The following is a 27,714-nucleotide window of genomic DNA, read 5'->3' as shown; positions in this document are numbered from 1 at the left end:
CAATATTGTAAATCAACTATACTTCAATTAAAAGAAATATAAAAAATAAAAAAAGGTCAGTATTCATTGATGGCAAAGCTGCTTTATAAGGATGATCAGTTAAGACAATTGTTTTTTCTAGAATTAGACTATTGAATGCAGCAGCAGCAGCATGCTATGTAGTTTCAGTGAATTGTCACTCAAAAGCTACAGTGGAAAAATGGCCCTGTAAACTAAGTTACTGGCTTACAATTTTTGACTCCTGTGCCATCAGACAATATAATAGAAAATTACTCAGCAGGCAGGCAAGCATCATGTCTATAGCAGAAAGTGGTTAAGAGCCAGTCTTCAGAGTCAGATAGACTGGGTTCAGATCCTGACTTTGCCATTTAGAAAAATTTCATGGACAAATTAGGTAAACTCTCTGAGATTTAGTTCTCTCACCTGTAAAAAGGGGCTGGTAGTAGTCAATATACCTGTTCTGATTGTTTGAACATCCATTTTGATTAGCAGATACCCATGCCATAGTGAAGCTATTAAAATTTTTCTATATCATTCCTAGAACTTGGCACATAGTAACCCCTCAAGAAATGATGGCTATTATTACTCCTAAAAGTTGAAACTAGAATAAAAGAATAAAACGTGTATACCCATAAGTAATCACACATCTCTCCTGCACATTAACTACACATAAGCTACTGAAAATGGCCACATAATTTCTTAATTTTGACACCTTTGAGAATCAGGAAATCACCAATCTATAAAGTTCTGAGTATAATCCTCTGATACAAAAAGGAGAAAAGGGAAAAAAGGCACAGAGATACACTATGTAACTTCTGTGTCTCAAGGAACAAAATATCAGTTGAAAATATCAGTCTGTTGAAATGTACAGGCCTATGCATTGTATAGCAACATGTCTATGCTCAGTGTCATGAAGAAAAAAACCTAAATATTAAACTACCTGTTTGTAATCACTTATCCTCAAATATTTGTTTTAAAAATGAGGTTTAAAAAATATTACCATTTTCAAAAAAAAAAAAATATTACCGTTTTCATTTCAGAAGGTATGATGCTTTCAGATAAAAAAGGACAGGTAGCAAAAGAGTTACGAAAATCGAGGGCTCGTTGTAACTGCTCCTACAAAAAAAAAAACACAAAGTAATTTTTAAAAATGATTTGAATATCAATTTAGAATGACAGTAATCCAGAATACTAGCCACTTTCTGTATTCTGGACACCTCAACAATATTTTAGTATGAAAAAGAGTAGTTTTTGTGTCATCTTTACTTACTCGATAAGTGCTAATAACAAAGTGTGTCCTTTGGCGAATTCTTTCTGGCTGTTGTAAAGGATGTGCTGAAACAGGAGGTGCCTTTTCAAATAAAAATTCAGAGCCACAGGGAGAAAGCTGCAATCTGGAACCATCAATATATTGCACTTGCACTGAATCATCTTCATAAAGTACCATTTGCACTTCGGCCGCCATTACTGTGACTGTTGATAAAATGTCCTTCCAAGGCAAAGGCTGAAGGAAATAGCAAATAAGTAGCACCAATGGTTCTCTTCATGTACAAAAGTTTTATCAAAATAAATGGATGAACATAAGCAAAACACACTGCCACTGAGCTTACTTTTTTGGATGAAAAGTGATTATCTTACCCTGATCTGACCTGAATGCCTTGATTAATCCCGAGGGCTTTACCTCAGTAGTGTGGGAAGATAATTGGGAGGGAGAAGACAGCCCACCAAGTTATAACTGCCCTTATCATTTTAGTAGCTTTACTTCTGAAGTTTAACTTCTGAAAACTGGATGCTCAGGATCTCACTTCAAATAACAAGCAAATTCCATCTTTGCAAAAAAAAGTACATCAAATCAGAGACTTCCCTGGTGCTCCAGTGGCTAAGACGCTCTCAATGCAGGGGTCCCAGGTTTGATCCTTGGTCAGGAAATTAGATCCCACATGTTGCAAATAAGACCTGGGGCAGTCAAATAAATAAATAAATATTTTTAAAAAAGAAGAAGAAAAATGTAGCAAATCATCTGTAGTACATGTAAAAGGGGGGCCAAAAGTAACTATTTGGCCCACTTGAAAATAACACCTGGATTCCTGTCACTAGCCTGGCATTATGGAAGTAGCTCCACGTCACAACTCAGAAAGCTAACTACCCACCTAGTGAATGAGATTCATCTTGTTCACTGAATTCAATTTCCTCCTCTTTATCTCTAAAATGTCTCTGTATTCTCACCTATGCTTTCCACATAGGTATGATGGAAGGGGAATTGAAAGGGTTGGGTTCCATTCACACTCTCCCAGTTCCTAGCGTTGTTTCCTTATTTGTAAAATGGGGGTGGTGATAGGATTGCTGTGAGGATTAAATGAGACAACATATGTAACAGTGCCAGTAGTGTGAATGTTGCTTTGCAGGAGCTCAATAAATTTTATAATTCTTTCTAAAACTAACTGCATCCCCTACTAGGACATTATCTCCTTCTGTTACCCAGGTGATCAAGTTTCACCTGACCGAAAAAAAAAAAACAAATAGTAACTTTCCATAGATACCATTTTCTCCAGCTTACCTGTTTCCTACCAATGAACCTCTCAGGGGTAGTATTCACTGTGTCAACTTTCTTTTTTCTTTTGGCCGAGCTTCGAGGCATCCAAGATCTCAGTTCACTGATGAGGGATCCAACCCAAGCCCCCTGCATTGGGAACATGAATCTTAATCACTGGACTGCGAGGCAAGTCCCAGCGTTCACTTTCTCTCCCAACAATCTTCAGTGCATTGCAGTCTCAGCTTTCTCTGTCACCTCACTACTGAAATTGTTTCACAATGGTCACCAGTATCTTCCTACACCCGATGACTTCCGTCTTCATCCTACTAAACTAGCCAATATGTGATGGTGTTGTCTGTCTTCCTTTGCTCCAAACTCTCTTCTTCTGCCTTTTATGTAAAAGGGTTGGGGGTGCCATGGTCCCTCCCCCCCACCCCCTCTATATCTGTTCTTCTGAATAGTTTAATCATTGCTTCTTCACCATTCTCTTAAATCAAGGGATTCATCAACACCTGACCTTAGTTAGTCCCCATTTTATCTCTTCTTACTAGATACACTTATGTTGCTTTTATGCCCACCCTTAAAAGGCTTTTATGCCTTTTTAAAAAATCTTACGCATTTCACTGTATGTAATTAGCTACATATGATATAGCCTACAATCTTTGGCGGAGTATGTCAATATATAAATATTAAACCACATGATCTCTCCTGAGGAAATTCACACAACTTTAATCATTCTCTTTCTCTAGAGAGCTTCCAAATCTACCTGACCTCTCTCCAGAGCATCCAGCTGCCTGCAGGACCTCTCTCCATGTCCCGGTTCCACAGATAAATCAAACTCAACATCACTTCCACTCAAGGAAGACTTATGTTAATACCCTCAAATTCACTTTCATTCTTAACTCCCTCAAGGCCAATCTACAAACAGTAGCTAGCAGGACCTTGTAACATAAAAATGATATTTAACCCCTTCTGACTTACAACCCAACATTTGCACTTAGAATAAAATCCAGATTCTTAACCACAGCCTATAAAAGCCATATAATCTGCACCTATCTACTTCTTCAATGTCTTCTCCTAACTCTCTCCTTGTTCATGACACTTTAGCTACATTGGCTTTTTTAATGTTTTTTTTTTTTTTTTTTAAGAAGCTGTAACGCATCTCAGAACCTTTGCACTGTTCTTTTTGCCAACATGCCATTTCCCCGAGTCATCACATGACTGGCTCTTTGACACCAATAATATCTCAGCACAAATATCTAACTTCCTCAAAGGCCTAACCTTACCAGTTAAAAGTTGTTCCCAACCATGACTTTTTATCCATTTAATCGTTTTTCTTCATAACATCTATTACTATCATAATGGGTTCTACTTATGTACTTGCTTTTTGTCTTTTTTCATGGGACTTCCCTGGTGGCTCAGATGATAAAGAATCTTCCTGCAATGCAGGAGACCCAGGTTCGATCCCAGGGTCATGGACAAAAACTCAACGAGAGCAGGGACTTCATCTTTCTTATTCACAATTGTATCCCTGGCATCTAAAACAATACTTGGCCAATAATAATAAGGGTGCAATAACTATTAAGTCATAAATATATAAGTAATATATAAGAATATATAAGTAAATTTTAAAATTCTTGCTCCTCCTGAATTGCAATTTGAGTCAATGGCATCTCAATTTGACTTCTTAGTGTTTCTCTTCACACCCTTGTGACAAGTCCTGTTGATTCAGTATGTCTCTCCCATAAATCTGGCTCTTCCTTTTCTATTTCTGGTCAACTTTTCCCTCCACTCCTGTAAACTGTCTGGGACCTTTTCCCAGTTTCCCCCCCTCTCCAATCCATTTCCAGTATTCCCCTCATTGGTAATTTTCCACAACCCAGACCATACCAACCACTTTACATCACTTGTTTACAAACTTGTTAACGGGCAATAAATATCATAGCATTAAGCATATTTATATTGCGGCTATATGTATTCTATATATGTACGAGGTCTACTTGCTATTTCACAAAAAAACAGGTGCAGACACACAGTCGAAAAATATATTTTCTCATACCAACTGGGAAAAGGCCTCTATCTTAAGCCAAGATTTTTTTCCAACAGCTTATTCTGGTATAATTGTTACTTGGATTATTTAAATAATCAAGCAAACACAAGAAACAGAATATCTTAAGTTCCTGCCATCATTAATAATAATAATAATCTGGCTCCAACCCACATTGCCAGCGTCATGTCTACTTTGATCAAAAAATTTGTTCTCGACATTAACGGGAACTTCATCAAACGCCTATCTACAGAAAAATCCTCATCCAAACAACCAAAGTCTTCAACTCACACAGCAAGCAGTTCTGAGCTTTAAAGTCGTGGAAACGAGGCCAATCAATGGCCCTTGTGCTTTAGTTTGCCAAAATACTCGGAGTAGCAGCTTGTTCTCCTGCCTACGACGCTTCTCGAGGAGTATTTCTTGAATTTGACAAGTTACCAGCAAGTGATGTTTCTCAATGAAAGAAAAGTCATAACCGAGAGGAGTTAAGGCTACAGGGAGGTTTGGCGGCCTCTCGTCAAGTCCGAGTAGCCGGAGACAGCGGCAGCTGCGACCGCGAAGACGAACCGAAGGCAAACAAACTGCCGCAATTCAAACCCTCCCGCACCCTAGGAAACCCGCCCGTTTTACAAAGGGAGACCGGAAGTCCTGACCTAACCGAGCCCTCCTCTCGCACAGGGAGGGACCGGAAGTAGGGGGAGGCAGGGGCTCTCAGTCCGGAAGTTGGTCTGATGCTGTCCGGCTTTTACTTCCGGCACCCCCCACCCCCGCCCCGCCCAAGGAACCGACCAGACCTGGTTGTGCTAAAGCTGGCGAGGACGCACGTTCTGATGCTCTAGCCGAGATAGCTAAAGATTTGGAATTTAGTGGCGTGATACTATTTAAATAATCTAAACAATTATACGTCAATAAAGCGATTAAAAAAAAAACTTGACCGAAGATAGAGACCTCTGCTTTCCTAGTTTGATGTCAGAAAATGTCGTTCAGCTTTCTTTGCACCTTTAAAATTTTTGTTTACGATAGCAAGTGGACGCGTCTGCTATATTTATTGCCACTGAAACAAACATTTGTGGAGAGTCTATGTACTAGGCGTGCTGTGGATAAAGCAGGGAACGAGATCCATGGTCGAGGACGGGGGCTAGAGATTAACTGGAAAGAAACGACTAGACAATAATTTAATCACAAGTTTGGTAAATGTTCCTAAAATAAAATACAGAGGTCTGTGAGAGTTTATGTGTGCGAGTCGCTCAGTCGTGTCCGACTCTTTGCGACCCCATGGACTGTAGGGCTCCAGGCTCCTCTTTCAGTGAAATTCTTCAGGCAGGAAATACTGGAGTGGGTTGCCATTGCCTTCACCAGATCTTCCCCACCCAGGGATCGAGCCAGAATCTCTTGCATTGCAGGTGGATTCTTTATCGTCTGAGGCACCAGGGAAGCCCTGGTGAGTTTATAGTGGGCGACCTAAACCGCGGTTCCTTGGTGGCTCAGCTGGTAAAGAATCTGCCTGCAATGCGAGAATCTTCCTTGGTTGGGAAGATCCCCTGGAGAAGGGAATGGCTACCCACTCAAGTATTCTGGTATGCAGAATTCCAGGGAATGTATAGTCTGTGAGGTCGCAGGGTCGGACACCACTGAGCAACTTTCACTTTAATCCAGGCTGAGGAAATATTTCCACTGAAATCCAGAGTTAAGTAGGTGTTAGCTAAATACAGTAGAGGGGGAAAGTGTTTCAAGGTGAGGTTACGGCATATGTTAAGGCCCTGAGGCCCAAAGGAAAAATCTGGCCTCCTCCCTTAAAAGTGTTGAAAGAAAGCCAGTTTGTTCTAAGTATGCTTAAAGAGAATAATGAGACTCTTCTTGGGGGAGAGAAGCTTGAAACTGGATTATAGATAGGCAATACAGGTTTATGAATTATTTACCTTATCTTAAAAGCAGTGGTAAACTATTACAAGGGCTTTAAACAAAAGGTGGCAGCACTAAGGGATTGAGAGAAATATAACTCCTTAAATTCATCTCCATTTTAGGAACTCTGATATGGAAATTGACTTCAATCTTTTGTAAGGTGTAATAACCTCAAATAACCATGATCTGTAACCTCAGTTTTATTACACACTGCTAACTTAGGTTCTATCAAAACCCATCTTTCCCCCTTCCACTGTGTTAAGAAACTCCTATATATGAATTTTGTCTACTAGAGGGGTTTGGTGGTGCTTTTTGCATTGGATTTTTTTTTTTTGCCAATCCAATACTTTAGAAAAATTCCTGCAAGTGCTGAATGGAGAGTGAATTGAAGGATATGAGAACAGATGTGTGGCTCTTTCAAAAGGCTTTTGAAAGAGCAACAGCAGAGATGAGGCAGTTCAGACTCAAGACTAGACAGTAAGAATGGAGAACACAGTTCCAATATTTAGATCAACACTTAAATCTTGGGGATGACTTAACATTAAGAGTTAAAATAATTCCAGGGGTTTCTGGTTGGGCAAAGTGGATAGGTGTCAGTGCCCTCAATGAGAGGCGGGTGTAAGAACAAGTTCAGGGAATAATAGTATGACAAATTTTGTGAGACCTCTCAGTGGAAACAACTTAGTAAAGGTCTAGAATCAGGATATTAGAAATAAATATGGAGGTCAGCAGTGATACTAACCTCCATATTTATTTGAAAGTGACAGCTGCTAATTGAAGCTTTGGGAGAAGATGCTAGTCCAAGGATATTGTGACATGAGAAAAGAATGCTCGGGATTGAGCTTTGAGGAATACCAGTACTGAACATGAGAAACAGCACAAAGCTATGGAGGAAGCAAGCCGTTGTCTTCTAGATGCCTGTGTGTGTGTTAGTTGCTCAGTTGTGTTGGACTCTTTGTGACCCACACAGACCAGAGCCCATCACGCTCCTCTGTCCATGGAATTCTCCAGGGAAGGATACTGGAGTGAGTTACCTGTGCCCTCCTCCAGGGGTTGAACCCACATCTCCTGGGTCTCCTGCATTGGCAGGCAGGTTCTTTACCACTAACGCCACTTGGGATGTTTTCAATTTTGGTGTTGACAGTGTCAGATATTGCCTAGAGAACAAGCTAAAGAACTGTTTATTCAATTAAATGGCATGGATGTCATCACTGACTGTAACAAGGGCTGTTGTATATACTAGTGGCAGAATATATAGTGGGTTTGAAGAGCAAATAGGTAGGGAAGTCTGATGAGGAAGCAGAGACAGGACTGTTATTGGGGAGAAATGTGAGGGCCAGATTTCTTTCGATGAGAGGAATGGCATATTCAAACTCATGCAAAGGGCCATGGAGAAATATTTTTTTAAAAAATACAGACCAAGTAAGAACAGAGTTTGTGAGAGAGGGCAGGGAGTTCAAGCACATGTTGGAAAACTGTTCTTTAATAACAGGAGGGATACTTCCTATAGAGGAAGAGGAGGGATGAAGCATATTCAGATGCATTTGTGAACATCTCTCTGATGACCTTTTTTTTTTTTTCTGTGAAGCAAATCATCAGGGAATAAAGAGGCAGACAGAGTAGAGTCTCTGAATTGAGCAAGAGAATGAAGAATCATAGTTAAGATTACTGGCAGCCTAAATGAAGGTGGTGACTATGGATTTACAGTAGTACAAACCTAACAGAAAACCATCTCCCACAGCCTGGATGCAGCAGCAGTGTCCAGTTCATCCCGGGCTGGCATTTTGCTAGGCTGACACAATACGGCAGTAGTACATGCCCTTAAATGATTTGTATCTGCTAAGGTCTAGTCAGCTAAAGACCACTGGGCTGAAGCCTGTGGTCTGACAGAATATTTGATGTGTAAGCAAGGAAGTACACTTCAAATGGGGCTCTCCACATGGGGAGGAGCACATCTTCCTTGTAAGGTCTGGGCTCCTGCTGAGGAATTCTGAGGAAGCTCTAAGGGGAGAGAGACCAGTTCCTGGTTGGATGCTTTCTGTAGCAGGGTTAGAAACAGGGTTTAACTAAGGGACTGGCTGCTATCCTGAGGTGAGGGCAGTTTAGCAACTGGGTATCCCCAGAAAGATGGATGAGAACTGCAAAAGCAGGTCTCGAAGCATCACTGATAACAAAGCCCTGGTCACACACACACTGGGGTTCATGACCTTGGGAAAAACATTTCCTATTAAGCTGTAGCTGGCTTTATCTGTGTCTGTCCTCCCAGCTTGATTAACAGGCAGGGCTGCTGCTTTTTCAGTTTAAGCTGATTTTCAGTCCTGGATAGGTTTTCACTCTTACATCAAGCATCCTCTCTTAATAAATGTGACAATTCTTAAAAAAAAAAACTGACAACTTAATCCATACCCTACTGTCCTCATGACAGATAAGACTGAATAAAATACCTAATCACAGAATTCCCCTGCTTTCTGACAGCATCCAGGCTAGAGCAAATATCCAGTTTCTTAGGCCCTCTCCCAAATTATCCAACCAAAGCCCCAATCCCACAATAGGTTCTTTTGAACACTCTTACTGACATACCCTACAGTTCCCCATGGTGGATACTCTACCTCTCGACAAGTACTGAACTCAACATATTCAGGTACAGGTGTGGCCCCGGTAGTCTCTGGCGGCAGGGCACTGACAATACAGACAGAGGGTCTGAGTTAATGACACGACTTCCAAGACTAATATTTGCACTTTGTTACAAGACTAACATTCACTGGCACCTTTGTGTCCTTGCTCATTAAAGATTTGTACTAATAATCCCTGTTACAAAAGATGTATGGATCTGTATTTCTGTTGAAGACATGGCAATCCTGAAGACCAACTCTTCCTTTCACTATGCACTGCTGCAGTTTTAAAACATGTCCACACGTTCCTTAAAGGCCTCCTATCTGATACGGCTTTTTAGCGAGCTACTCAGAACCCAGAGAGACTGTAGCAGAAGCAGTGCTGCTTGCAGCTTCCGAATGCAGCTTCTTCCTGGGTACTTTGCAATGCCCCCTCTTAACCAGCTGTCATGTTGTGAGAAGTCTAAGCCACGTGGACAGGCCAGGTGTAGGTGCTTCAGGTCACCTCAGCCCAGTCATCAGTCATGTGCGTGAAGACAACTCTAGAAGATTACAGCAGCCAGCTGTTCCAGCCACCCCTAGTCCTTACTTTTCCCAAAAGGTGCAGACTAGAAAAATAGTACCCTTCTTGTACCCTGTCCAAATTCCTAAGCCACAGAAACATGAGCATGATAAAATGGTTATTGTTTGGGTGGTTACTTAAGTAGCACCAATAACTGGAACATACTGATCCTATTGCTAGCTATCCTAAGTATAGCATATTGGTAACATTTAGTAGATAAAACTGGGTGGTTATTCACAGAGCAACTGCACAAAGTTTAAAGTATATTCAGTGAGCATATTCCTGGCCTCAGCCTAACGTCCAGGCCTTTTCCTGCACGCCCTTGCCCTCATCCCTGAGATTCATTCACAGTGAGCACAATCCTCAGAGAACTTCAGATGGAGGCAACAGCCACCATGTTAGCCATCATTTTGAAAAAAATTCTATTACAAATTAAAAAATCCCAATTACATATATACTTGCCTTTTACAATAAGAACACTAAGAGTTTACATTTCATAATTGCTAGTTTTTCCAGGTAGATGTGAATGTTTATTGAAACTAATTCAACAGGCAATGAATATCTTCTATCCTAGTAGTTTGATTTCAAATCTTAATTTTATGATGTCATGTAAAAAAATTCAATAGAAATTCTTTAGAATTCCAGGATACTACTCCGAAAACTTAGAGGAAACAAAACTATTTAAATTTTATTTTTAAAGTCTAATTTTAATCCAGACCAAACAAACAAGCCAAAAAGTGAGAAAGCTAATCGAATTAGCAGACACAGATGTACCAAATGTAAAACAGTGGGTTATTAACAGAACTATTTACATGCATATTTACAAGCAATCTTTTTGTACATTAAGTTTTAGTTAGTTGGAAAAAGATTTTTGACATAGGTAAAAATACTACTAAGGTAGGGCTGAGGTGGTACCACATTATAGTAAAAGTATTAGAAAAGTGGTTCTCAAGGTGTATCAATTATAAAGCAGATGAAAACTTGAGTGACAAAGATCTAGTAAAATTCTCTAGTAAAAAAGTCAATGCAACTTATGCTATAAAACAAAAATGAGAAAGCCATATAAATGAAGCAGAATAATATTCTAGGTTTTTAGAGTAATGAGGTTAGGTTTTAAAAAAAAAATTCTAGAATTGCAACAAATCCTCAGTGAAGATCTTGGTTGTTTAGTTGGGAGTTCTTACTTTTTTTTAAAATGCCATTTTAAAAGCCCGTGGTATCAAATAGCATCTGGACATGTAAATTAGTTATTAATGACATTTCTAAGACTGCAGGTCCTAAAGATATTTGTGATTGTGATTCATATTTGAAACTCAATTCATTGAGAAACTATATGTAAAACTAAGCGAAAGCTATAATACTCTTATCTAAGAAAGTATGCTACATTTTGCAGTTATATGTATTTCCAGGCTAAGAATTTTTCCCTCAAGAAAAGTAGAATTTAAAGGATAAGCTACTAACCAGCTAGCAAAATTTACTTTCAACATTTTTCATTTTTTTCAAAATCAATTTTATTGCAGCCAAAACAGTGGAATTAACTGTACATAATAAACTATTATATATATATACACATTTTAAGTTATAGGGAATAAAGTTTATTTTGGCAGAGAGTGTTAAACAAAATTAAAGTTGCATACATTAGTAACATAACTCAACATCCTTAATTTGGTATAAGTGTGACACATTTTCTTGCTTTCCTGTGTTCTGCTAAATCACCATAACCTAAACTGCTTTATAAAACTGATACGCTGAAATTTAACTTTACTGTTTTCGCTTACGCTCTGATTCCAAACAAAACTTTTCATAAGCTTCTTCTATCTCTGGGTCCATCTCATCATCAATATCATCCAAGTACCTGTGAAAGCAGCACAGATGAGGTTTATTTTTTTTAAATTCAGAAAATGTCTAAGATACCAAGTCATGAAGGTTATGTGTCTTCCCACCCCCAGGACCCTTTTGACCAACACGTGACAAAATTATCTTGCCAGTCCTACCAATTGCTGATGGGTCTTTCTCCTTGTTCCCTCATTTCTAGTACAAGGCCACATACTGAAATGCCACAAGTTCATTAGGGCAAAGAGAATATAATGCTTACTAAGCTAAACTTTAGAGGATAACCTGACATTCAATGCCAAGGACAACTTTCAATTTCCACTGGTCGCTCTCAGCAGGGTTGAACCTTCCTAACTGTGCCTGGAAGCACATCCCTGTATTTTTCTCTATTAAGCTAGTATATAAAAGTATGACACTATCAGAAAATCAGACTTATATTTAAAATGCCACTACCTGGAGAAAGAATAAATGTGATTCTTTTTTTTGTTAAACCTACAATACATGAGATGGGATAAGAAAAACTAAAGCCACGGATTTATTTCTGCCCTCTACTTATGAAGAGGAGAATCTAAGTAGCCTGTTCAAATTCACATGAATTGTTAATAGAACTGGGAGTAAACCTCAAGTTCCTGGTCCTTCTTCTATATACAAAATGTAGTATGATCTAATGATAAATGAGTAATACAATAAAAGTTTCTTTTGTCATAAAGAATGGCAGGTAAAGATTGAGATATGGGATACAGGACTATAATTTTTATGTCTTATATGTCTATCAATCCAAACATTTTCATATAGTTATCTGTGGTTTAATTTTAATCCCTTAACAGCCAAGCTTTGAGACTTTTACTGTGTGCCAGGTGACTACTCCCAAGTTATTTATGTATCTCATTTAGGTCTCAAAAAAATTCAAGGAGGGGTACTACTATTCCTATTCAATAGATGGAGAAAAACGCATAGAACTTGCCCAAAATCTTTAGTATTAAAGTTAATAGAATCTATTTTATAAAAGCTGTTTGAATATGCTACATTAAGTTTTTTCACCTTAACTATATTTAATTTTCAGTCATAGTGTTTAATATGATTTTCTGAAAATATCTGGTAAATAATAACTACATATATACTACTAACATCATTAAATCAAAATGCACATTCTTTCATCATCTTTTCTAGTCTAATAACTCCATCCACAAGCTGTGGCCACAGGAACTCACAAAGAAAGCAGCTAAAGATGGGAATTTCCTGGCAGTTCAGTGGCGAGGACTCCGTACTTCCACTGCAGGAGGGCTGGGTTCAATCCCTGCAGGGGGAACTAAGATCTCCCCTGCAAGCCGCATGGCATGGCCAAACCAAAAAATGAAAACAAAAATCCAAAAAAAACACCAAATCCCCAAAACAAAAAAAGGATCTAAAGAACTTACGGATCACCACCCCCTGATAAATCTGTTCCATTTTCTTCATAATCTGGGAAAAAGTCTTCTCTTTCAAGTAACTCTTGATATTTCTCTTGGTAATCTATAAAAAATAAAAAATTTTAATACTGAAAAATATTCATATGGAACGGCCAAGTTACCCCCCAAATTTTTTTAAATATTATTTTTCATTTAAGTAGATACATTTAAGTAGCAGTTAAGGTTCCATTTACATACTTTAAGAATATCTTTTACACAACTTACATTATGACTGGCTTGCTTTCTCTCTCCCCTGCACACAACATGCTCATAAATTACACAATTGACCATTATTGGTCACTGACCTTCCACACTCTCAAAAATCCACATGTAACTTACCTGGCCCTCCTTATACATGGTTCCTTTGTATTTGCTGATTCAGCTAACCCTACATAAGTACTGTAGTACATATTTAGTGAAAAAATCACATAGAAACAGACCTGTGCAGTTCAGAGGTGAACAGTATAATATTCCTCTAAATAGATGATGGAAATCAAAGCCACTATGAACGTATCAGAGGACACTTCACAGCCAACGTGTGTGCTGTTTACATTCTCTGTTTCTTTCCATCAGAAGAGATATTGTCCTAACTTGTTTCTTCCATACTGCTGTTTGCCCTTCCACAAGGAGGGATTTCAATGGAACCTCCTAGCTTCTGGCTCCATTATTCCTTCTTGGAGGTAAAATGAGCTATCTGGCTAGCAGGTAAAAGCCATCATTTGCTCGAAGTTTCTCAGGGGAGGCTAACCTAGCAAATGTTCTGAGTAGAGATTTTCTTTTCTTCCCTCTCCTTTGAGACAGGTGGAAGGTGGATACCTGATAAATGTTTCAGCTATACCAACCTTCCCTTGGTTGGGCTTTCTAAGGCAGTAAGAAGGTGGTATTATAACTCTCCATCTGCCAATGCCTTAAGGCAGAGTTATTGAGTATCTTTTAAGATGAGCAAGTATGTATAAAGCCCTTACCCCTTATTAGTAAAATGGGTCAGTGTATATTAAAACTAGTTATCTTACAGTCAATTTCTTGTGAACAGCAAGCTCAAATTTCAAGAGGATGATATAATTACATTAAACTTGACAGAGACCATGTTTTTCCAAGATTGTCAGTCTCTATAAAACTAATTCCAGTTTAAAGAGTCAGTGATATTTTTGATATCCAATCTTGGTATTTGAGATAATTTTAACTATAAGACTGTCCTGCAATAAATACTTAAAGCAACATATAAAACAATCTCCTAAATGTATGAATGAGTTCGCATTCACTCACTCACTCATACACACACACCCGCTCACATCACCAGATGACATAACTCTTCTAACTGCGAGGCTGATAGACCAAGCGGTTATAGGAACAAAGGGCTTGGATTTTAAAACCCACAGACGGTCAGAAGGCAAGGTCTTGAGTCCATGTGAAACAGGGAGATGGAATTCATGCCCCACGTCCATCTCACCTACACAAACCCAGGACACAGAACTGGTATTTCAAGCAAAAGGTGAACCAAGAAAAAAATGAAAAACCTCAGTGGTAAAGGAGATGGCAAAGAAGCTTGGCTGTTCCTGCCTGCATTTGGAATCAGGACAGAAGTACTGTGAAGAAACTGGTTCCCCAGATAATTTTTTAAATTAATTTATTTTTAATTGAAGGATAATTCCCCAGAGAATTTTTAACAATGGGTATGCATTTCAAATTTCTATTATCCACATAAAGAATCTCTATGACAAGAAAAGAAAAAAATTTGTTCCAAGCCAGTGTTACCCCTGCGTCTCCTGGCACAGCAAATACAAACTCCCCTTTGGATACATGTTCCTACAATCCAAGTCTCAAGGCTTTTTCATAAAGAAAAACAAACAGGCAGTAGTTAGAATGCTGCAGCAGTCATGAAAGGGCCATAATATATGTAACTTAACTTCAAATGATTTAAGCAAAAAGACTGAATGTGGAAAGAACAAATGATAAATGGAAAACACTGTTAACCAAAGAGGTACATCTGAGTAAAAGGCAAATGGGTGTTCTTTCCACTGTTTTTATGTTTGTAGCTTTACAGTAAGTTTGAAAACATTTCAAAAGTTTAAGAAAGCTAAATTATGAGATTGCAAAAAAAATCACAACATAAAGAAGTAATTTTGTATATGACAGAAGTAACAGTAGGGTTAGAATTAAAAATATGAAGCAAAACTAAGCACGTTTAGAATAATGAGAAAAAAGGCCTTGAAACTTTAAGATCAAGATACTTTGAACAAAATTCAGAAACAAAACTGTTTGAAAACCAAAATGAATTTCCAGAGTCACCAGAAATAAGTAGGAAAGACAGATTAGACAAAGAGGAAGATCAAAGAACCAAAATGAATCAAGGCAGCCTCAACAAATAAAGGGAAGAAGGAAAATCTGTCTCACCAGACATAGCAAGATTTACAGTATGTAAGAATAACTAAGAATGCAGTACTGGGACTACCCTGGTAGTCCAGTGGTTAAGAATCTACCTGCCAATGCAGGAGACACAGGTTTGTTCCCTGGTCCAGGAAGATCCCACATGCTACAGAGCAACTAAACCTGTGTGCTCTAGAACCCCTGAGCCATGAGAGAAGCCACTGCTCCCCGCAACTAGAGAAAGTCTATGCAGCAACAAAGACCCAGCAGAACCAGAAAATAAATAAAATTTAAAAAGAAGGCAGTATCGACGTCAAAACAAAAGATCCATGCTCACAGACACAGGAATAAGACACAAATTTATTGGGAGTTACATGGTACACAGAGGGATATTTTATCCAAGAGAGGAAGCATCATCTGTGCTGAAATGAGGAACTATAGAATATTTAATTCCTACCATATCTCATATACAAAAGCTAGCCAGATGGATTAAACACCTAAATATAAAAAGCAACAGGGTTTAGAACACAACAGAATTTGACTGTAGTAAGGAAACTAAGTCGCAGATACACATAAGACTCTAACACTCAAAGCTTCTTCTACATGATAAGACAAAAAATGGCAAGATAGCACATACTGGGAGAAACTAAGGATCACTTTCCAGACCATGTAAGTAATTACAAATCACTAAGAAAAACAAATGATTCAACAGAGATATGTGAAAAGGACACAACCAGGTGATTCTCAAACAAAGACATCAAAAGGTGAATAAAAACAGAAAACAAACCAGAAAAAGAGGTCTGGTGAAAGAAAAGTAAGTCTGGTAACAGTAAGTGTTACCAACAATGGGAAACAGGAACTTTCATATGCTGCTGGTGGGAATATTAAGCTGTATAATCACGATGGAAACCAGACTAGCAACATCTAGTGAAGCTGAAGATGCATATTGCCTATAATCTAACAATTCTACTTCCTTACCCTAAGGAAATTTCTCTATATGCACAGATTCTTAAAGGTGTTTGCATGGTATTATGGGTAGTAATAAGTGCGAACCACCTCCCCGTTGTTAAAAAAAAAAAAAAAAAGGGCGGGGCCCAAGGGGGAGGGAAATCTATAAATTGTGGTTTACCCTCAGTAGATTATCATTTGGCATTTATATATCTCAAAAATACTGAGTAAAAAATAAGCTACAAAAAGACATGCACAATAAGGTACCTTTTAGGTTAATATTACTGTGGATGGTAATACCTATAACTCACAAACATATGAAGTAAAAAGACAACACAATGACACTACCATCAGGATAGTGAATACACTAGGAGGGAAATTATGGAAGGACTGGACTTGAGGGTGAAAGATCAATTACAGCAACAGAAAATGGTTTAGTATTATCTATACAGTTTTATTTCTTTGAAAAGATCCAAGATATATAATGATATAGTGACACTGGTTTATCCTGACAGTGAATCGAACTGGCCAGTTTTGAAATACTCAACAATATAAAAACCACCAAAGAGGTCAGAAGAACGCTTAACTTTTCAACTTTAAATTGTACTTATGTCTGTAATTCATAATTTAAAGTTGAGAAGTTAAGCAGTTCTTTCGACCTCTTTGTGCTAGAGGCATAGGACAGTCAAAGCCTGCAATCCAGAGCAAACAAATTAGAAAATTCTGATATGCTGGCTGTAAGGTTGTACTACGTGGGAAAATTTTCTCTTGCTCACAGTTCAGTTCTGTTTACCACAATTAAAGCAATCATTTTATAAATGGCTCTTTTCTAGAAGAAGTATGCATAGATTTAGATTTTAATTAACTGACCCACCAACTATTAATAAAATCCACAATTCTTAGTATCTGCAAGTATTAACCTATACCAATGAAAGTTGCAGACTGTAGTGAACTAGAACCATCCTTCCCTTTCATTCTAACTACCTGAAAAGTTTAGAGTATTAAAAATAAAGTACTAGAGAAAAGATAAAAATGGTTGCATTTAATTGAGGGATTCTTCCAATCCTTCACTGTTAAGTTGACAAGGTACTATATGCTGAATCAGATCTTCAACCTGAAGTGGTTCCAAATGGTAACTGTGAGAATATTCTAGTGAGACAAAACTTTACCCTATATTTTAGAATGATGTGAATTCTTCAGAAAGCTAAAACTTCATGCCAGTGAGGGTATGGTTTCCTGTAATTCAATATCTTACCAATAAATGGGCAGAAAATGGCTGAGATGACATACCTGGATCAGCTGCAGTGAAAGGAACACCATCAGATGTATAAAATGTTGGCTCATTCTTGGAGGAATCAAGAGTGATTAAAATATGTTATTTCAGAATTGATTTTTTAAAAGCACATTAATTAATAGAACATGGCTGAGGTCACTTAACTGTACCTGATAATGCAATAACAAGCAAAAAAACTTCCTAGCAGCCACTTCCATTTCACTGGAAAAGTCTACAGTCTTTAGATGACTATTTTCTTGTCTCCAGTCCCTAGGTCTAACCCTGCTGTCTACTGCCTGTCACACTCTAAGTGACTTGGTCTGTTGTGCATTGTGATTTAAGGTCAACTGATTTTTAGCTGTCGTTCCCACCACCATTTTTTCTTTAAAGCCATCTCCAAGACTGGGTTATAATAAAAACATTCCTCCATGGTTTCTTTATGCCTGTCCTATTGAGAGCTTCAGAGCATCACTGGCCTGGTAACCATTTTCATTTTCTTAATTTACTACAAAATGCCAGTACAAGTTTGAAATACAGGCCTTTGATCATAAATTCTCTGGAAAAATTGCTTCAAGGAATTCCTACACTCACCCAAGTCCAAGCCAAGCCTTAACAATTTCCCTTGCCTTTAAATGGCTCTTTCTCTAGTCCACCCTTTCACTGAGGATTCCATGACTGCCATGTGACCCTAACTCAGAGAACTGTTATATTAAATTCTGAGAACCGCTTTATGTAACTTATCTACAAATTACCAGAATCTGAATTCAAGCAATAACCAAACTTAAAATGCAACCACTGGCATACCATAAAATAATTAGGATCATTTTCAGGTGTTGCTTCCCTGTATGTTGAAGCTGCATGGACTCTACCCCAGTTACTTGACCGGAGTTCTACAAGCTTCAAAAGCATCTGTTTTACATCTCTGCAGACAAAAGTTAAAAATGAGTTAAGATGAGCATGCTAATATATCACATCTCTAATATATCACAGATGCTTAAAAGTTGGTTTTAAAAACTTGAACATGCATTGATTTTCTAGACATTTCCTATAATGAAACAAATTTATCTCCTTTAAAAAATGAACATCACTCCTTTATAATACTGATCTGGGGGAAAAAAAAAGATTTAGTACAGTTATGCTCAAATGAGTTGTTGAGCCCAAGCAACTGGAACAAGATTCAGAAATCAGGGCACAGTGAAAGACATACTTGGACTTGATCAAGAGGCATTTCACCGCCATAAAATAAGGAGGGGAGGGATTCTAACTTATATCAAAGGATGAACTCCTACACCTTAGAAGTTAAGGAGCTTATCCCATGGTGGTGTAAGGAATGGCTTATTTTGTGATGACCACATGTGATAATATTGCAACTGCCACCAGAAACCCCAGAATGTTTTTAATTATTTAACTTTTTGTAAAAATAAAGACGACACAGAAACATTCAGGATCGATCCCAATCTCCTGGAGCCAGGGAGGAAATATCTCTTTGAATCATCACAGGTTACACTCATTTCCCACTGTAATGACTAGAGCCACGCAGTCACTTGACTACAGGATGGTACAGGACTGGCCCCTGGAAACACAAACAGGCTCTCCTGCCTCCCCTCATTGCTCACACCTTAACATGGCTACCCTACCATTACTCAAACAAGTCCTTATAATAAACAAAGCATTGACAAATGCCCCCAAATCACTACCTGTTGACCTTCTTGAACAAGGCTTCCCTCGGCTTGGACTGAGGACCCTGCCCCAGATGTGCCATTCTAACTAGAGTGTGTGAAGGGAGTGGGTGCAAGAGACAAAATAGCTAATACAAAATGGGGAGCCACCAGTCTCCATCTGGAGCTACCACTTACACGGAAGTGGTCGTTGTGACACGTGCAGGGAGGAGGTGCAGAGGAATGGGAGGGGCAGGGAGGGTGTCCTTGGGAGTAGTCTGCTGCTCGCTCGTCCTTCCTGGCCTTGCCCTGGGCACACAGCTTCCATGGCTTTACATACTGTCTCCTCATGCCCTAGGAACTGCACAGACTTGCTGGGCTTCATGTTCCTGTCCAATTCACAGACAATGGGAATGCCAGTTGGCAGGCTCAGCTCCCTGCCAGCCTTTTCAGAGACCCTCTCCAGATGCTTGACAAGGCCCCAGAAGGTTGGTGCCATGGGCTACAGTCAGTACTTCCTTCCTCTCCTTGACCTGGGGAACAACTTCTTCCTTCCAGAAGGCGGAGCTATGGCGATAGTACCCCTCCGACTCCTGCAGAAGGGCAGCTGACCTCCAGTGAGACCTGTGTGCCTTTGACCCTCTGACGCCATGGGAAGAAGAGGGACTTCAAAGAACCACTCCTAGATCTTGACCTGGGCCTCACTGTGCTCAGCAGCAACTTCTGATTTCCCGAGGCCAGACTCCCACACTGCCGCCCACTGAAGGGCGAGTCCTCACCTCGCAGAGCCACACCTGGTCAGCAGCATCCAGCACTACTCTCTCATGCACTGAGGTGAAAGCTACATGCTTGTACCCCACTGCCTAGCTCCCGCTGTCTTTTTTTTTTTGGAATAAACAGCCTTGACACTTATTCCAGGCAACTGTGACTATATATGGTTCTCAAAGGCAGTGGAATCCTGCTAAAATTTTTATACCTCCAACTGGATTTACAGTTGTACTTTATCCAAGTATTTACTGAATTTAAAAGTAATAATCATTTCTTTTAATGGACTCACATTCCCCCAGGAATATTTTGACTACTTCTATTTATAAGCATAATTAAAGGAAGTGGCTAGGTGAGCAGAATCCATAGGTAAAGGAAGAAATTTCTGTGGATCTATTAAGATTATTCTGATAAAGTACAACAGATTAAAAACACCCCCAAAGAAAAAGCAAGGAATATCTTCTGGCTATCTATACTAGTTCTTTTCCTACCTGCTGCAATTTGCATCTAGGACAACATTTTCAATTCTCTGAATAATTTCTTCCATGTCAGTCTTTCCTTTTTCCTTCCAGGCATCTTCTAAAACTGACCCTGTCAACTAAACAAGCAAGTATCAGTAAAAAAAAAAAAAAAAAAGGAATTCAATGAAGTATAGAAATCCTAAAAAGATCTTAGCAGCAGTTCAAGCATTCTTTAAACAGGATGAATTTAGCAACTTAAATATTCCCTATTATTTTCTACCATCTGATATACAAGAATCACTATACTTAGTTCTTCTTGACAAGGAAAAGGAATGAACTATAGCGGAAGTTTAATCACAGGTTTTATATGCCAATGACTACAGCAGATTTGCTGTATGACTGAAATAGGTATAAAATTTTAACATCACTTTTTAATACATACAACATCCAATGAGTATAGAAACTCAGAATTTAAAAAACACAAACTTTATCAGGAGAAAGTTAAGGATACAAACAGGTAAGTCACAGAAACTGTGGGGAAAAAAACTGCTTATAAATCAAAAAAAGCTTAAATTCACTTGTGATTTTCACCAAGGAAATGCAAATTAAAATGTTATTGTTTTTACTCATCACAATGATAAAGTAAAATCTAGGATTGATTCTCCCATCACTGATTAAGGATACGGGGAAAGAGGTATGCTCATTCACTGCTGGTGGGAATACACTCTGGTTAATAAGCATTTGGAAGGGAAATTTGGCATTACCTATCAAATTGAGGTATACATGCTCCTTGAGCCACCAAATCTGTGTGTAGGAATTTAACTTACATAAACAATTGCATATATAAAGATACAATTAAGGATTACTGACAGTGCTGCAGTGGCTAAACTGAAAATAACTATTCAAGGATGGAATGGATAAACAATGTGCATGCATACAATGGAACCCTAGGAAGCTCCTGAAAAAAGAGCCACGCAAAAATCCAAGATTCTCATCGGGTGATAAAAAAAAACAACAAACCACAACAGAATAAGATCTTATGAGAGCATACATACAGAGGAAAGGAAGGAAAGGAACGTTACAGAAAGGGTGAAGAACTTCCATTTTTTACTTTTAAATTTCGCTGCTTATATTAAGCAGTAAGCATATATTGCTCTTCCAATATTTAAATTCGAGAGACAAATAACTCAGATAACTTAATCTTGAATTTGTGTATTGTATGTATTGTACTTCCCTTCCTCTAAGTTATGCACTAGAGGGATAAAACATTTTAAATTTTAAGAAAAAAATAAGTAAAACCCACCTTTAGTAATTTTACTGCACAAATTAAGTTGTCATCCATAGGATTAGAGAAGAGGGCATTCAGCAACTCCCGAAGACCGACCTGAAGAATGTCTGCCCTTGTAACCTGTCCATTTGTCCCTTTGATCTTTTGGGGCAAAAGAAAAGAAAAAGCAACCATGCCAAAATACAGATATATAAATGGTTTAACAAAATGTTGGAAAAATAAAGAGTTTTAATAAAACACACGGTCAGGATAATTTAAGCCTCTTAATTTTACTGCTTCATAAAGCAGTCTCTAAAGTTAACATCTTTTGGGGAACACAGGGCTTTTTTTTGGCTTTTTATAGTATTTAAAAACACTTTAATTTATATCAGAATGGAACATGTATCTCAGCTCTCTGGCTTGAAGAACTATAAACTCAGGAGTCATGTTTTATCTTTATCATTCTCCCTACACATATCATTATTATTTCTACACAGGAAATTCAATAGCATTCTTAAAGTGACAATTCATTTAAAACACATTTGATATTGGTGCTCTTATTTGGCTTAATACCAAAGTAAACTAAGATTAAGGCATGAGTTTTTTTTTTTAATTAAGGCTATCTGTGGTAAAAATGGACTGTAAATTAGGCATAAGACTGAACAAAGATCTAGATGCACTGAGACATACATTTGATGGTGGAGTCAAGTGTCTTTTCAGTGGCGTGTACACTACTAAGTCCCCAAATCAGGGTTTTAAGACCCTATACCTGTATCTAGGAATAACTAGTCAAAAAAAAAAAAAACCAAACCGAGCAAATCCATTACAAAGTAACATTCAGCACTTATGTTGCCTACCAACAAGCATATACTCAAGTATACCACCAATTTAGCTGTAGTCTTTGTACAAATACAGTTTATGTGGAAAATGAATATATACAATAGGACCAAAAAGAACTACAGAGGGTGAGTTAGGTGGAAAAGAAAAAAAAAACACCACCTCAGAAACTTTAATCTCTCCCCTCTTTAAAGCTTTGTGCTCTGCAATACAAGCTGCTTTTGAGTCACCATCTGAAAGTCAACAAACTAAATGTGCTAATATTTATGAAACAAGCATTCAAAAAAAGTGTGACTGACTGTATTCCAAAAGCTTAAAATCACATGTAAACCATGGCTTTCCAAAAGTATATAATGACTTTAAAGTGCTTAGTAACCATCTCCTAACACCCTTCCCACAAACAGGAAGACAGAATGGTATATGTGTTCCATTTGAGGACAGACCCTGGTGGCTTAGTGCTAAGTAATGGAGATGTGGGTTTGATCCCTGGGTCAGGAAGATCCCTGAAGAAGGAAATGGCACCCACTCCAATATTCCTGCTGGGAAATATGGACAGAGGAGCCTAGTGGGCTAGTCCATGGGGTCACAGAAGAGTCAGTCACGACTTAGCAACTAGACAACCACCACCACAACTACCATGAGTAGGCACTGAGACTTTTTTCCTCTCCCATTTCATCCCTAATGCTGTAAAAGACTACAGTAAACACAAAGCCCTTGAAATTAATTTATATTCTTAGGCTTTGTCACTACTGAAAAGTACTCACCTCCAGGTTAAGATAAAGTTCTCCCAGAAAGAGTACAAATGCATGGAATCGTTTTCGAGTCACTTCATCCCCTTTTGCAGCTTGATCTTTAACTTCATATTCAGTCCGACATCTAATAAAGACATCCCTTTTGTAATCTCATATTGCTTTGTTTTTTAAATAATCAAGTAAGATAACCATTTGTCAGTGTGGTTGTTCACAAGCAATACTGAGGCAAGCACAATGCACCAACATTTTGATTTTCTGTAATAAAAGTGTTCCTGTCTATTGCAGAGATCAGAATATGTATCATCTTTCATACAATGATTCCTAGTTTTAAGAAACTGGTAACAATAGTTGAAAATAAGCCTATTAGGTCAAGTTTGTAACAAGTTACAGCAGCACAGGTTTCATGAGGTTTGTTGTATATTGGCACTAAAAAAACAAAACAAAACCCCAGCACCTCATTTATTGTCTCACTAGGCTTCTTAAGAAAGCACTGTTGGTTATCTTTTCAAACATATTAACTCACCAGAAAAAAAGTTGGGATATCTATAAATAGAATACTCTGGTTAATAATGGAAAGGATCAGTTAATTAATGCCAATTCAGTTAACCAAGCGCCTTGGCTACTTTGTCATTCCTTTCATGACTTTTCAGGAAGGAGCTTTGATGAAGTGACCTTTTGGTTCTATCAATGCTATTATATATTAATATACGTCAGTTATGTACAAATGTAAACCCCTACCCTTGTGCATGATTGATTATCTTGGTGACAGGAAAGACCCTAAAACTTTAAGCTAAAGATCTTCAATTATAAAAGCAATACATGGTTATATTTTGGTTTTAACCTTTTTGAAATAAAAAGAACAAAGACAATACAACCTAGAGATAACTGCTGTGAAGGTAACTTCTTTTTTCAAAGTATGTCTACATTTTTCAGTTAATAAGATTATTACCTTTTTGCTTGTTACATGAGTAGCATTTCTCCACGTTAATAGCTTTGACCACATACCAATACTAGAGAGGCATACACAGTGGGTATATGATCAGAAGGGTCAGAAGACTGGTTTTCAGCCGTGACTACACAGTAGAATCACTTGAGAGAGCTTTATAAACCATGCCCAGGCTCAATTTCAGTCTAGTATCAGAATTTCCAAGAGCGGGGGCTCAGAACATTTCCAAGGGTGAGCAGCACAAGGGAAGATAAGCAAGCCTTTCTGCCATCCTACCTCTTCAAATGCCTACTTTTACACCTTTCCAGCTTTAACTTGTACTTCTTTAAATATCAGGTAGATTAGCTATCTTTTTATAAATTTGTCACTTACACTTTCCCAAACTGCACCTATCTGGAGTCATTCCAAATATTTCTACTAAAATACTTGCCTTTTTCTTACTCATTCCTAAGAGGCCCCTCTTTTCATATTAAATAAATGGGCTCATTGCCATGTGTTACAAATTTCTCTATTTTTAATTTACTTCATATAAATTATGACCCCCGAATTTTATAATTTATATTTAATTAAATTTAATCTCTTCTTTTAGGGCCTGTGGGTATTATGTCTTAAAGGGTTTTGCCAACCTAATTTTTTTTTTGTCAATTTTTTCCTAGTACTTACTGTTTTACTTTTATATTTGAAATACATTTTGGTGTAGAGAGTGAGACAAGAACCCACCTTTGTTTTCCCCCACTCCAAATGACTAGCCAGTTACATCAGCAGCACAGTTTGTCTTCTACTAAAGTATTCGAAGTTTCACCTTCACCAAAAGCTTAATTTTAAGCGTCTCTGGAGTGTACTTTTGGAATCTAGTCTGTTAAAGTGCAGTTTAACCACACGATGGAATACTTTGCAACCATTAAAAGTATTTTCAAAGAACTAATAGGCAAATTATAATAAACTCAAAAACAATTTATTGATTAAAAAATTCAAATTATAAGAAAATTTCCCTATATTAGCTCATAAATTCAACGTCATCCCAAAACATCAATAAATACTAACAAGGTCTGTGTAATTTCACATGCTGATTCTAAAGTCTGTAGAAAACAAACATGCAAGAGTAGCAAAGAAGACCACATACACACACAAAATGAGGAACTACTAGACTAGCTGTGAGAAAATTAAGAGCTTTTTAATAGCATGGTAATAAATCAGGAAGAGAAAAAGTAATGAATAGAATACAATTAAAGTCCAGAATCAACCCAAATGTAAGGACATAGTGCAATAAAGGTAGCACTTCTAATCAATAAGGTATGGATCATTCAAAAATGTAGTATGGGAAAAACTGGTTAAATGTGTTGCAGTAAGTGAAATTAGATCCTTATTCAAGCCAAAAGTAAGTACAAAGAAATATGTAAAGTGACCAATTTTAAGATCTTGGAAAAACAAAAGGCCATTCCAGGCACAAAACCAAAGGCAGAGACCGTTATTGAAAAAAGACTGCTATATATGAGTATAAACTTTTAATACTATATTCAAAATAAGAATGGTCTGCCCTATTCTTCCCTGAAACTTCCTATGAAGTGCAATCTTAGCAAGAAGAATGGTCAAATTCTAGCATGTTTAGGAGGAGTTCTTCACTCTCATACGTTCACACTGACCTTTGAAGTAGCAATTGGCGGAAGTTGCCACTCTGTGGGCTAATTGTCAGATGATGGGACAGGTAGTTACAGAGGCGCGCTCCCATGTAAGAGAAATTGGGGATAGATGTGGCCTTTCAAAAAGAAAAAAGTTTTGTATGACACAGATACATCAAATCATTAATGCAAACACTTCACAGCAATATTCTAAAGAGGAAAAAACATTCCTACTCAGTACTATACAGAAAGGTACAAGGCATTTATGATTGTTAGGCATAAGGAAATTAACCCTCCCTCCCAAACTTACACCAAGAACCAGAATAAATAGAAAGAAAAATATTAAGGCATGCTCTCCCCATCATTTACCTCAGGTTAGCAGAAAGCAGAGAGATAATCTCTGCTCATTTTTGCATAAAATATGTACAGGTACCCAGTTGCATAGTGCTAATTAGGAAGAGTATTTGTGAAACTATTGATCAGAGGTATCTTTCAGGAATGGGATGACACCAACTTTGGCATCTAGCTGTCCAGAACAAGACAGGCCTGTTTTGTGACCTTGAACATTACTAAACCTCCCTGAGCTTCAGTTTTTGATTCCTATAGAGGTAATTAAGATACCTGATGCAAAAGAGTAACATTTCGGCAACACCCCCAACACTCAAGGTAAAGAGAAAATAAAAAGAAATAAAATATTTTTAATAAGACAATGGAAAAACACTGAATATCAAAGACTGGGTGATATAGCCAAAGAAGTACTCAGAAGTTTAACTTTCACTGCAGTTTTTAAAGAACAGTAGAGCACACACATTAAGGGACTTATCACAAAGGCAGTAGTTAACCAGAGTCTAGACCTAACAAATGGCCTGATGCCCCTCCGCCCCTATGTTGGGTCTAGTTACTCATGTGTAACCTTAGACAAGTCATGTAACCTCTGTTAAGCTATGTATAAAATGGGGATAAACGTAATACCTTACAACCACCAAGGATTAAGTGAGTTAACTACAGGTCAAGTGTTTAGCACTGCCAGGCATGAAGTACTTTATAAATAGAACATTTTATTTCTAATTACTTCCTTGCTCACATAGGCACCTGTACATTTCTCACCTAGGAAGAAAGACTGATTGTACTGACATTCATATATGTTTATCTGGTACCACAAAAGACTTAAAATTCAAATTTTATACTTTTCTCATTACTGGCACTGCCTGTTTCCCTTTGCTCTTAAAATTTAAAGTAAATTTAAAGACAATAAAACTGGTCATTAAACTTTCCTGCATCCCTGCTATACTCCAACTTTACTTCCACTGACAACCAATTTTAACTCTTTCAGCTAAAAAGGTTTTAACCTTTGTATCTCCATGCTCCATGATATGAGTTTAGATATTTCTTACCAGTTTTGCACCAAGGAAGATGAACAGTTTTCATGTCAAAGTAGGATTCAGGACAAACAGAGCAGTTCTATCTTCCTAAAAGCTCAGGCATTTAAAAAAAAAATCTAAGAACTGGCCAGGTAATATTGGAGTCTAGAAACAATTGAGAACAAACTGGAAAAATAGTCAAATGAAACACTAAGTACAGTTAAAAAAAGAAAAATCGACCTGCTATCATAAGTCGCCCTTTCATATATCCAAGTTTAGAGCTGCTCCTTCAGCAAAGACTTAAAGAGAAACATAACCTTGGGCGGCATTTATCTCCTATTGTTTTTGGCCAGTCTCTCTCACTGACCTTAAATTTATCTTCAAAACTGAGTGCTAAGTTTTCTCCCTTAAAATAGCATTAATGTATCAATGAACAATATGCTAAGATTAAAACTAAACTTTATGTGAATAACCTAGACTGACGTTAGAGTTTTTAAGGAATTAAAATAAAAATCCTTGAAAA

General features: G+C 37.8%; 2 protein-coding genes across 8 annotated transcripts in view; both read right to left on the bottom strand.

Annotated features, from left to right (window-relative positions):
- Window positions 1-9,178, bottom strand: part of C25H5orf34 (chromosome 25 C5orf34 homolog) — a 34,487-nt gene extending 25,309 nt beyond the window's left edge. Inside the window, exons 1-5 of one of the 5 annotated variants that reach the window (XM_061129838.1) lie at window positions 4,872-4,885; window positions 2,558-2,680; window positions 1,639-1,956; window positions 1,271-1,504; window positions 1,027-1,116 (exon numbers count right to left, since the gene is read on the bottom strand). In XM_061129838.1, the coding sequence (XP_060985821.1) occupies window positions 1,027-1,116; window positions 1,271-1,465 (285 nt within the window). In that variant the 5' untranslated portion in view covers window positions 1,466-1,504; window positions 1,639-1,956; window positions 2,558-2,680; window positions 4,872-4,885. Of the gene's footprint in view, window positions 1-1,026; window positions 1,117-1,270; window positions 1,957-2,557; window positions 2,681-4,871; window positions 5,210-9,091 lie in introns of those variants that run through there. The other 4 variants (XM_061129839.1, XM_061129835.1, XM_061129834.1 and 1 more) reach the window with 4 other exon arrangements.
- A 1,964-nt stretch (window positions 9,179-11,142) lies between these two features.
- PAIP1 (poly(A) binding protein interacting protein 1) overlaps window positions 11,143-27,714 on the bottom strand; it is a 29,047-nt gene continuing 12,475 nt past the window's right edge. For all 3 annotated transcript variants that reach the window (XM_061129842.1, XM_061129840.1, XM_061129841.1), the window contains exons 4-11: window positions 25,855-25,967; window positions 23,278-23,389; window positions 21,713-21,838; window positions 20,440-20,546; window positions 18,330-18,447; window positions 17,543-17,597; window positions 12,908-13,001; window positions 11,143-11,511 (exon numbers count right to left, since the gene is read on the bottom strand). In XM_061129842.1, coding sequence (XP_060985825.1) covers window positions 11,418-11,511; window positions 12,908-13,001; window positions 17,543-17,597; window positions 18,330-18,447; window positions 20,440-20,546; window positions 21,713-21,838; window positions 23,278-23,389; window positions 25,855-25,967 — 819 coding nt within the window. In that variant the 3' untranslated portion in view covers window positions 11,143-11,417. The remainder of the gene's footprint in view (window positions 11,512-12,907; window positions 13,002-17,542; window positions 17,598-18,329; window positions 18,448-20,439; window positions 20,547-21,712; window positions 21,839-23,277; window positions 23,390-25,854; window positions 25,968-27,714) is intronic.

This window comes from Dama dama, chromosome 25, assembly GCF_033118175.1.
Source record: "Dama dama isolate Ldn47 chromosome 25, ASM3311817v1, whole genome shotgun sequence".
NCBI classification, from domain to species: domain Eukaryota; kingdom Metazoa; phylum Chordata; class Mammalia; order Artiodactyla; family Cervidae; genus Dama; species Dama dama.
The sequence above is the reverse complement of the archived record's forward strand: the minus strand, read 5'-3'. Positions and strand labels throughout refer to the sequence as shown.